General features: G+C 43.9%; 1 protein-coding gene across 6 annotated transcripts in view; it reads right to left on the bottom strand.

The window, feature by feature from the left end:
• DOT1L (DOT1 like histone lysine methyltransferase) overlaps positions 1-11,584 on the bottom strand; it is a 94,708-nt gene that overhangs the window by 38,026 nt on the left and 45,098 nt on the right. For all 6 annotated transcript variants that reach the window (XM_063160855.1, XM_063160860.1, XM_063160861.1 and 3 more), the window contains exons 9-13: positions 10,567-10,646; positions 8,981-9,049; positions 3,726-3,832; positions 2,657-2,698; positions 645-728 (exon numbers count right to left, since the gene is read on the bottom strand). In XM_063160855.1, coding sequence (XP_063016925.1) covers positions 645-728; positions 2,657-2,698; positions 3,726-3,832; positions 8,981-9,049; positions 10,567-10,646 — 382 coding nt within the window. The remainder of the gene's footprint in view (positions 1-644; positions 729-2,656; positions 2,699-3,725; positions 3,833-8,980; positions 9,050-10,566; positions 10,647-11,584) is intronic.

Here is an 11,584-nt window from a genome sequence, read left to right as displayed (position 1 = left end):
GGGTGGGCAGCCCTGGCACAGGGTGCCCAGAGCAGCTGTGGCTGCCCCTGGATCCCTGGCAGTGCCCAAGGCCAGGCTGGGCAGGGCTGGGAGCAGCCTGGGACAGTGGGAGGTGTCCCTGCCATGGCAGGGGTGGCACTGGGTGGGCTTTGAGGTCCCTTACAGCCAAACTGTTCTGTGATTCTGTTCAATCTGTACCTGCTGTCTAACAAAAGCTGATTATTCATCCTTCCCTGACTACATTCCTCAACTGAATTTCACTCAAAACTCAGAGCACAATCAATACTTTATATTTTTGGCCATGAACAGGCAGTGCATTTCTCACAGCATTACCCAAGAAAGGAAATGAGTCTTTGCAGAAGACTCAGCACACTCTGAGCTCCATTCAGTGGGCTGTGACTCAGGGACAGCTCTGCAAACTCCTGCTGGATGCAAGCGAGGGTGGACAACCAACTATTCATCTTGCAGCACCTTTTTTTTCATCCTTCCAGAATTAGTGGTACAACTCCCAAGAGCAGCTTTTATTAACTCACTCCATCATATTTTTGGGCACAGCAACAGCTCCAGAGTAAAACCTTCCCCCAGAGGCTCCTCCCGACTCAGCCACAGGAATCACTCAGCACCCACAAATGCAGGATGCTCACCTTGTTTTCTTGGACCTTCGTTGGAGTCGTTGTGTTGCTTTTGTTTTCTCTTTGTTGACGCCGTCTAGCTGCCTCTTGTTCCTCCTGGGGACAAGGCAGGGGACATTTCACCATTTGTTTATGTGTTTATCACTTTTTAATCCAAATCATCTTCTTTCCCAGCTTCATTTTCCACAAGAAAAGGGAACAAACTTCCCCTTTCCCTCAGGCCACACTCAGGTGTGAACAAATCCTTTTCCACCTCCAGAGGAGATTAAATCTCAACTCTTCCAATATTCTCCCCTCCCAGCCCCATACTGCTGTATCAGGTTTCATATTTATTATTATTATTACTATTATTATTATCGTCGTTGTTAACAAATAACATATTAACATTATATTATTGCTATATTGTTATTCTATTAAAAGTGGTAATGTTATTATTATGAGTGTTGTTATTGTTATTATTGTTGTTATTATTTCATATATATAATATGTAAATAATATGGTAAAATATATATTAAAATATAGTATATATACATGATTTTCATTAAACAACAATATCAATGATAATAGCAATAATAGTAATATTAGTAATAGCACATATAATAATAACAATAAAAATAGGCTTAAAATACTATTATATCAATAATATATTAATATTATATTAATAGTGTTAGTATTATTAATGTTAGTGTTGATATTGTTATTATTACTATTATTTAATATATATATAATCTGTAAATAATATGGTAAAATATATATAGAAATATAGTATATATACATGATTATGATTAAATAACAATAACAGCAATAATAATAGTAATGATACTAATACTAATAACACTAACAATAACAAAAACAATAATAAGAAGAAATAAATAGGTATAATTAATAATTATAATTATAATGATAATAGTAATAATAATAATAAATAATATTGTGAACTTTAATAGCTTCCCACATCCCCAACATTTAATGGTGACACATTAAAAATCTTGCACAACTGGAAATGGCAAAGCCATTAATCATCATCTCATTCAACTGCAGCCAAGTTTATTGAGGTGACTAATAAAGAAAAACCAGCAACTTTTCAGGCTGATTTTCTCCCAGGCTGACAGGAAATTTCCCTGTTCAGAGAAAAATCTCTTTTTCTCTCAGAAAAACAAACAAACAAACAAACAAACAAACTTCTTTAGGGCAGGAAATTTCCAAGGGCTCCGTCAAAGCCTTTCCTGCACCTTCCAGAGGTTTAATCTGCTAAAGATTTCTGGTATTTCCAACACTCCTTTGATTTAAGCACATTATCAACCAAACCAGTGGCAGGTTTCAGTGTGAAAAGCAGGGAAGGTCAGAAGTACCCTGATTTTTTATTTTATTTTCTCTAAGAAGTCTTTTTTGCCCCAAATTTGAGTGGAGCAATCTGAAACAATTCCCTTTCAGAGCCCCCGTGAGTCTGTTCTTAACAGAGCCAGTCAGCCTGAGGATGAACATTCACCTGAAATTTTAAATTAAGTGGCCTCACTTAATTCTCTTCCTGGGAATCCATTGATTATTTCAGGTTAACCCAGCCCTGCACAGCCCCAAAAATTCTCTGGCATTTTAATTCCACATGTAACAGCCCAGACTGCAGCAAATGACAACTCACTCTGTGCCTCCAATGGCACATCCCAAAAGGAACATTTCAGAGCATTGCTCAGCTTCATTTCAGGAGCTGAGCTCTGGGACAGATTCAAACCATCATTCCCTTCTTTAATTCCAGCTCTTTAATGAAGAAATAGCTCATTACAGACCTCCAGTGCAAGGTAAAAGCACCTTGGGGCTGCCCCATTAATTCTCTATTAGAAATCCCTTGGACATGATTGAATTAGTGCTTGATGGCATCTGAGACTTCCCTTCAATTAGCTCCATGTTCTTTGCCTAGCAAGAAAATCTGATTTCCAATCAATTCTGTCCACCTGTGATTAAATTCCTCACAGTGGCTGCTCCCTTCACTCTGAGTTTTCTACAGAAAATGATTGAAACTTACTTACCCTGAGTTTTGGATTTTTGAGACTAGAAAAATAGTTTTCAAGCTGAAAATAGAAAGAGAAGAGAGTCATCCTCAAAACCATGACAGATGAACACAGAAGAATAAAATATTAGCTTAAAACAAGTGCAGAACTGCAGAAATTGTGACTGCTTTGCTTTGATAAGCTCCATCAAGAAGCCATTTACATTCATTCTTTTCAGGCACCCAGCCTGTTGTGTAACAGGGCATAATCCAACCTCTACAAGGTTTTATCATCCCCCACCACTCCTGGCCTTGTTTTGGAGCTTTGTGTCACATATCTCCCCTCAGCACAGGCTGATTTTCAATGAAATTATTTGCACTGAAGCTGCTGCACCCTCATACTCCACCATTTATCTGCACTCTGGCACATTCCTGAACAAAAGCTTTATTAGACTACAGCAGAGGGAGGAAAACAGCATTATTATCCCACTGCAAAAACCTTGGGGTTGGATAAATGATATGGATAAAAATTTCCTCCATGAAATTTTCGATTTTCAAAGGGTTTGTTGGGTTTTATGAGGGGCTTGGGGGCTCTTTGGTGGGGGGGTTGGTGGTTTTTTGGTGGGGGCTGTTGCATGGGTTATTTACTGTTGTTATTTATTTATTCTATTGTTGTTATTTGGTTTGTTGGGGGTTTTTTTGTTTACTTTAATTAAAAAAAACAGTGAATGCATCATTGTTATGGAGCTTGGGCTGCTTCTACAGCAGCTGAGAATTTTACTAAAATTGAGATTTACTGGTTGAATATGACTGGATTAAATGATCTGTGCACCACAGAGGAATCAAAGCTCCACTGAGTCCTCTGTGAGGAAAGGACAGCAGCAGAGCCCAATTCTGAGCAGCTGCAGAAGGAATTTTATCAGGGAATCTCTGCAGCTTCAGTAAACCAGCACTGCCCACAACCCCAGGTTGTGTGGGCAACCCTGGAGCAGGCAGTTTGCACACTCAGGTGTGTAAACCCACAAAGGGACAGGAACACAAGCCCAGGCAGAAGGATGAGGAGCTGCAAGTGCTGCCAGGAGCAGGGCACAGGCAGCCCTGGTACTCACTATGGTTCTGTCAATGGTGTGCAGGTAGTAGGAGACTGGCTTCCCTGTCCAGGACACAGAGCCCTTCAGTGGTGACAGCTCCACAACCCTCATGATAGTGCCAATATCTGTGGGAGGAGACAGCAGCTGGTTAGGGGACACAGTGACAATTCTGGGCACTCTCAGCACTCCAGCATCTCGTCCTGCCATCCCTCCCTTTCCACAGCCCCCAGAGCAGCTCAGCACCCCAATTTTTCCCTCAAAATTTCACACAAAACTCAGAGCACAATCAATACTTTATGGTTTTGGCCATGAACAGGCAGTGCATTTCTCACAGCATTACCCAAGATGATGTGGGTGCTGCACAGTATCCCCACAGGGGGATGAACCTCCTTTGCCACAGCTCCCAGAACAGCTCAGCACCCCAATTTTTCCCTGCACAGATGATGTGGGTGCTGCACAGTATCCCCACAGTGGAAACAAACCTCCTTTGCCACAGCTCCCAGAACAGCTCAGCACCCCAATTTTTCCCTGCACAGATGATGTGGGTGCTGCACAGTATCCCCACAGTGGGATGAACCTGCTTTGCCACAGCCAGCCCCCAGAGCAGCTGGTTAGGGGACACAGTGACAATTTTGGGCACTCTCAGCACTCCAGTGTTTCACCCTGCTATCCCTCCCTTTCCACAGCTCCCAGAGCAGCTCAGCACCCCAATTTTTCCCTGCACAGATGATGTGGGTGCTGCACAGTATCCGCACAGTGGGAATAAACCTCCTTCGCCACAGCTCCCAGGGCAGCTCAGCACCTCAATTTTTCCCTCAAAATTTCACTTAAAACTCAGAGCACAATTAAAACTTTATATTTTTGGCCATGAACAGGCAGTGCATTTCTCACAGCATTACCCAAGATGATGTGGGTGCTGCCCAGTATCCCCACAGGGGGATGAACCTCCTTTGCCACAGCTCCCAGAGCAGCTCAGCACCCCAATTTCTCCCTGCACAGATGCTGTGGGTGCTGCCCAGCATCCCCCCCAGTGGGATGAACCAGCCCCAAGCATCTCCACGGCTCCAGCTCCAGGTGCTGGCTCCGTGCCCAAGGCAGAGCCAAACCCAACCTTGGCCCCGCCACAGCCTCAGCCCCTGAGCAAAGGGGATGCTGCTGCAGGCTCCTGGCTGCTCCCAAAACAGTCCCAGAGGAAAAACACGTGCAGGAGCACACGTGTGAGGAAGAGGAGGATTTGGGGGGGTGGATGGCACCCCGTTTGCCCTGGCCCCGGGCACTGGGGCGTCCATCAGCACACAGAGCCTGGGAATGGCGGGGCCTGAGTTGATTTTGGCATTTCCCAGCGCCAGCCCCCAGGCCTGGAGGGGATCCAAGAGCCCCATTCCCCCCTGTCAGTGCCCCTGGCACCCCTGGGCATCAGGGGGTGACACCAGCCAGGCACCCACTGCACTATTCACATGTCCTCTGAACTGAGACACACTATTCTCTCTCCCGGGTTTTTTCCTGGAGAACCACAGAGGAAAAACAATTCTTATCTCATTTACTGCTCCTGTTGTTTTGTGAACATGTAGAATGTTTTAGAAGATTATTTACCTACAAAAATTTAATTATTAGATTCTAGTGATAGCGTTTTAAATTATAAACCAATTAGATCCATCTTATCAGGACTGACAGGTGACAGTCACAAGCTTTCAACAGTAGCTAAAAGTAAGAAGTACGCATTATATAAGAAATATTATATTATATTATATTATATTATATTATATTATATTATATTATATTATATTATATTATATTATATTATATTATATTATATTATATTATATTATATTATATTATATTATATTATATCATATATTATATAAGAAATATATTATAATTAATATATTATACTATGATATGATAAAATATAGTATAATAAAATGTAATATAATATAATGTAATGTATAATGCTGTAATATGCTATAATATGACATAATATAACATAATATATTAATAACATATAATGTAATTTAATATGATAAATATAATAATATATTAGAATAAATATAATAGAATATGCTATTATATTATATTATATTATATTATATTATATTATATTATATTACATATTATATTATATTTATTATAAAATATACTATGATATTATATTTTATGGTATAGTATTATATAGTATGATATAATATGATATAAATATTTTCATTGTTGTAAAATATAGTTTTAATAAAGTGAGTATTCAGCATTCCAGAGCCATGGACTCAGATGCCAATCATTTTCCTTGGTCAGGAGTGCCCTGATTTTACAATACCCAACACAGAGAAATCTGGTTTGCAGATCCTCCAGGAAAACACTGCTGGGAGTTTCAAGGGAATTCCTTCCTCTCTTGCTACGTGCAGCCCACAGGAAAGCACCATGTGGGACTTGTACCTTTGAGCCAGTCAGCCCAGAGTGAGTGAGTTCTGGCCAGCAGAACTGTGTCCCAGACTCTTTTCCAAGGAACACCACATGTGTGTGACAGGGATGAATTAAAGAGCCCCAGAACGTCACCAGCCCTGCCCCTGTCAGCTGCAGCTGCCCTATATTTGGACTGGGCACAAACATGTTTTGGGTTTCCTTTCTTGTCTATGTTTGTTTTGTTCTCCAGAATTAATAGTTTGGGGATGTGCCTTAAACATTCCCACAAGCACTGAGCCAGTGGCAGGGCTGCAGGAGAAATTATGGCACGTTTCTAATTAAACAAAAATGACCCAGAAGAGGCCAAAAGCAAGGTTTGGGATTCAGCAACCTCAACCACTATTTTAACCACATTTTAATGCTTGTTTTCATTGGTCCCAACTCCTTCCACATTTCTACTTCTTCCCACAGATGGAACTACTAAGGACAAAAGTGGAATTGAGAGAACTGGTTCCTCCTTCTTAAAGCTTGATCTTTCCCAGGGTTTTGTATAAATTATTTAAATGTTCATACTCCAGATCAGAGTATTTGACAGACAGGTGAGACGTGACTCAAGGCATGCTCAGGCACCAAAAAAAGCCTTAATGAATAAAAGTGTGATGGAAATCCTTGTGGGACATTCCCTGCTCCATGAGCAGGGCCCTGGCCACGCTGGGGATGGCATTTCCCTGGGAGTGTGACTTGGAACAGGCCCCAACCACAGCACATCCCACACAAGCTCATTTGATGTTAGGATTTACCAACATAACATGGTCTTAGAAAGGGATTAAGCCCTAAAATTTACTCACACAATTCCCCCTCAAGATATTTTTTTTCCAGGGCCTTTTATCTGAATCCCTGGAAGTTTCCTACTGGTGGAAGCTGTTGGCTCTCCTTTTGCTAGAGCCTCTCACCCATCCAAACTCCAATTAATTATCTCACTATAATTTTAACATCAGCATTTCCATTCAGCATGAAATAACAGCTGAGATCTGAGAGTTCAGCATTCTAGAAAACACTCCCAATGAATGCAGGCTGGGCTGGGAGCTGGGATGGGATAAAGGCCTGGCTCAACTGGCAGAGGCAGCCAGGGCTGTTCTGGGGTGAAACAGCAGCACATGCTGGCCTCAAGCTCCCAAATGCAGCAGAGAGAGAAGGGAATGGGAAAAATCCAGTACAGGAAAGGCTTGAGAGGCCAAAGCCCTGTATTTTTGTGGGCAGGTCTGATTGAAACATCTCCAAGTGCATTTTTGGGTTTCCTCAAGCTCTGGTGGGCTCTGCAAGAGTGCCCAAGCTTCACTCAGGCTCTCTTTGCCTCATCAGCAAACTGACAGCCTGGTCCCAGCTCTCCCAGTTGCTCCAGGAGCATCATTCCTCCCTTTTTCCCTTTTATTTTCAACTCCATGCCTCCAAAGAATTGGTAGTGCAGCACCCAAAGTTCAACAAGGTTCCAAACCACCAGAGGCCCCAAAACAGAAATCCAAATAGGAAAGAAAAGTGCAGGTTTGAGTGCCTGATGTGTGGTACATCCACAAGAATTCAAGCTTAAAAATACCTCCCAAGGGCTCAATTTACTTCATGACAGTCCAAAAATTACTGTTCTTCAAAAGCAGCTAAAGCCAAAATTAGACAGCACAGTTTGAGATTTGGAACTCAGTGAGATTGCTCCCCATGTTTGCACAGGGGGGTTTGATTTAAGGAAAATTTAGCACTGAAAACAGTAAATATATGTAAGCCCTTCTTGGACTGCTCTTCTGCTTGAGAAATTTCATTTAAAAACCTCAACTGAAAGGGACCAACAAAGAACATCAGCTTCTGCACAGACACCCCAGTTTCAACAGTCAAAGTCTGAAAAGGTCAAACCCAACCACATGGAATGTCCCAAAACCTCCTTAAACTGCAGCTCACGTCCTTGCAGAGGACAAGGCTGCCAAACATTGAGTCTGGACTGTTCACAGGAGAAGGAAACCACGACCCTGTGCTGGCAATGAGCCAGACCCAGGGCCTGGGTGTGTCTGGGAGAGGTTTGTTTGCTCAAAGCACAGCACAGGAGAAGTTCAAAGCTGAACACTTCACACAGTCCTGGAATGGTTTGAGTTGGGAGGGACCTCAGAGCCCATCCCCTGCCATGGCAGGGACACCTCCCACTGTCCCAGGCTGCTCCCAGCCCTGCCCAGCCTGGCCTTGGGCACTGCCAGGGATCCAGGGGCAGCCCCAGCTGCTCTGGGAAATCCATTCCAGGGATGGATTCCACAATTCCTGATTCCCAATCTCCCACCCAGCCCTGCCCTCTGGCAGGGGGGGCCATTCCCTGTGTCCTGTCCCTGCAGGCCTTGTCCCCAGTCCCTCTGCAGCTCTCCTGGAGCCCCTTCAGGCCCAGCCAGGGGTCTGAGGTGTCCCTGGAGCCTTCTCTTGTCCAGGTGAGCATCCCCAGCTTTCCACCCTGGCTCCATGACCTCTAAGCCTTAGGAATCCTGCCTGGTAGGATTTCCCTGCCTGGATTTAGGGTGTAGGGAACTCCCCTGTGAGTTAGGGCTGCTCGTTGTGGCTCAAGGAATGATTCACACCCTTGAAATCCTGATTTCTCTGCAGCTCAGGGACACATCGATGGAACCAACACCAAAACACAGCAGCACAAATCCCATCAAAAGTGTCTGCTCCTCTCTTTAAATTGATTTTAAATTGTCCTCTCCTCTTTTTAAATTGATTTTAAGTACCTGTCACTAAAAATCCAACAGCATTTTCTACTTAAACAACTCTAAAACGCAGTAACACCCCCCAGACATTTTCAGATAATGAACATCCACAACTGTAATGAACAATAAAAAGGGCAATCATACCACTCAAGTTTCGACTGTTAATTCTAAAATTTAGAGGTGCAAAAGGTTTTGAGGACACAATTCTCCCACCTGGAAAAAGAAGAAAAAACAAAAAAACAAAGAGCACAGTCAGCTCCATTATTTGTTCTAGAAGTAACTACTTATTAAATATAACCCAGTACAGAGCCCTAAAGAGCAATCCTATAAAACTGCCCCTGGTATAGCATTAAAAAATAAATAAATCCCTTAATTCTCATTCTGAGAGCCCCAAGAAAGCAAATCCATGAATCCTGCCAGGTGACACCTCAAGGATCATTTAAAATGACATATTTGAAATACTTGGGAAAAAAAGAGCATGTTAATTCTCAGTGGCAATCTAAAGAAATTTCAATTATCTCCAACCTACTTGGGATCTTTCATACACAAACCCCAAAAGACTTTTAATTTAGAGGCCACTAATCTTCATTTCATGGGTATTTGGGGTCATTCAGCAGAGCCTGAAGCACACTCTGGGAAGAGAAATCAGGTTTCATCATTGTAAAGGGTTCTTGAAACATCTCCACCTTCCCACTGCTCTCAAGCCACCATTAAACAAGTTTGAAAACAAAAAAGCAATCCAGTTAAATTAAAGAAAACAGCTTAAGTTTGGGGGTTTTATGGTTTGCAGCAGAGCCCAAAAGTCCCATTATTTATTTCAGCACAAAGCTGTGCCATGGGAAGCCACAGCTGCTTTGTTCACACCACATATTTTTCTTTTCAGAAATTGTTATTTCTGTCATTTCTGCCACAACCAAGTAAAATTGTTGCTTTTCCCAGTGGTTAGGAGCAAAGAAAAGACACCCAGGGCAATGGAGAGGCCAGGATGGGGTTAGGGGGTGTCCCCAGGTTCCAGTGAAGCTTCTCAGGAGCACCCAGTGGCACTGTGCAGGTTTTTATGGAATTGTGGAACCATTAAGGTTGGAAAAGACCTTAAAAATCATCAAAGTCCATCCCACTAAACCTTGTCACCAGGTGCCACCTCCTCACAGGTTTGGAGCATTTCCAGGGTTGGGGACTCCAACATTGCAAATCAGGAGTTAACAGCCAGCTCTAAATGAGCCAACTCTGAACAGGAGAAATGAATTCTGTATGGAATTACAGACTGGCCTTTCAAAGCTGTGCCTCTGTAGCCAAGAATCATGGAATGGCTTGGGTTGGAAGGAGTTTAAAGCTCACCCAGTGCCACCCCTGCCATGACAGGGACACCTTGCACTGTCCCAGGCTGCTCCAAGCCCTGCCCAGCCTGGCCTTGGACATTTCCAGGGATCCAGGAAGTTTGGCCTTGGCTGTTGGGTGTTTTGTGGGCTCCCTAAAGAGGGAAGGATGGACCAGCAGCTCCTCCCACCCCAACCCTGCTGCAGAGTTTTCCCAGCAGAGGGGATGCTCCAAGGAGCCAGGCAGGTGTGGGCAGACACCAAGGGGGGAAGAACAAATCCCACTGTGCTGTGGCCCCAAGGCACAGAACAAACCCCAAGGCCTGGCTTTGCCAGGTGCAACTGAGCCCCTCTCCCACCTCAGCTCCCACAGGAATCAGAAAACAAGGAGGAAACATCTCCAGTTGGATTTACCTTCCTTCATGTTGGCAAAGCGCTCCTTCAGCTGGTGATCCACCTCGGGCCCGAAGGCAAAGTTATTCACAAAAATAACACTGCAAAACAAGGATCCAGTGAAAGATCAGAGCCAGAAACACCCCACAAGGACCCCCAGCCACACCACAGCCACTTGGAGCCTTCCCAGCCACTCCTGCCATGGACAGACCTGCTTGTCCCCAACTCCACAGCTCCTGTAACCCAAAGCATGGAGAGCAACACTCAGCACTTCAGCCTGTTGCTTCTTGGTGGGGATTTAAAATATCAAAATGTATTTTAGAATCATAAAATTGTTTGGGTTGGAAGGAACCTTAAAGCTCATTCAGTGCCAGCCCTGCCATGGCAGGGACATCTTCCACTGTGCTCCAAGCCCTGCCCAGCCTGGCCTTGGATATTTCCAGGAACCCAGGGGCAGCCACAGCTGCTCTGGACAATCTGTTTCTCTTCCAGCTCCAAATTCCCCATAATGCCAGAAGACAGTGACCTCTGAGCACATTTTCTCTGTCCTAAACCCAGCACTTCAGCCCTACCCACAACAGAGGAGTTACATCTTTGCTTCTGGGTTAAGAAATTCAATGAGGGGAGGGGTTGTTCCTGGAAAAAAGCAATCACATGGAAACAAAGAAATCTGCACAGAGGCAGAGTCCCACAAATGATAAAAGGGCTTGGGAAAGAACCAGAACATGCCACAGATTAAAAAATAGGCACTCCTTTGGTTTAAAGGTCTAATCAGCCTGGCTTAATTGTCCCTGGTGCCCATTTGGTGCCCAGGCTGCAACAAGAGTCCTCAACACCTCTTGGAAGTGGTTGAGCTCCCTGCTGAATGAACATGCCAGGCCTTGGCATGGAGCTCAGGGCAAGGTTCTGCCCCCGGAGGCTGCTGGGCACTGCCCAGGCTGCCCAGGGAATGGTGCCAAGGCTGCCAGAGCTGCAGGAGCGTTTGGACACAGAATTCCAGAATCACAGAATTCAAAGAATTCACACAATCACAGAATTC

The sequence above is a fragment of the Melospiza melodia genome, chromosome 7 (assembly GCF_035770615.1).
Source record: "Melospiza melodia melodia isolate bMelMel2 chromosome 7, bMelMel2.pri, whole genome shotgun sequence".
Classification (NCBI taxonomy): Eukaryota; Metazoa; Chordata; class Aves; order Passeriformes; family Passerellidae; genus Melospiza; species Melospiza melodia.
This window is presented reverse-complemented; position numbering and strand designations above follow the sequence as displayed.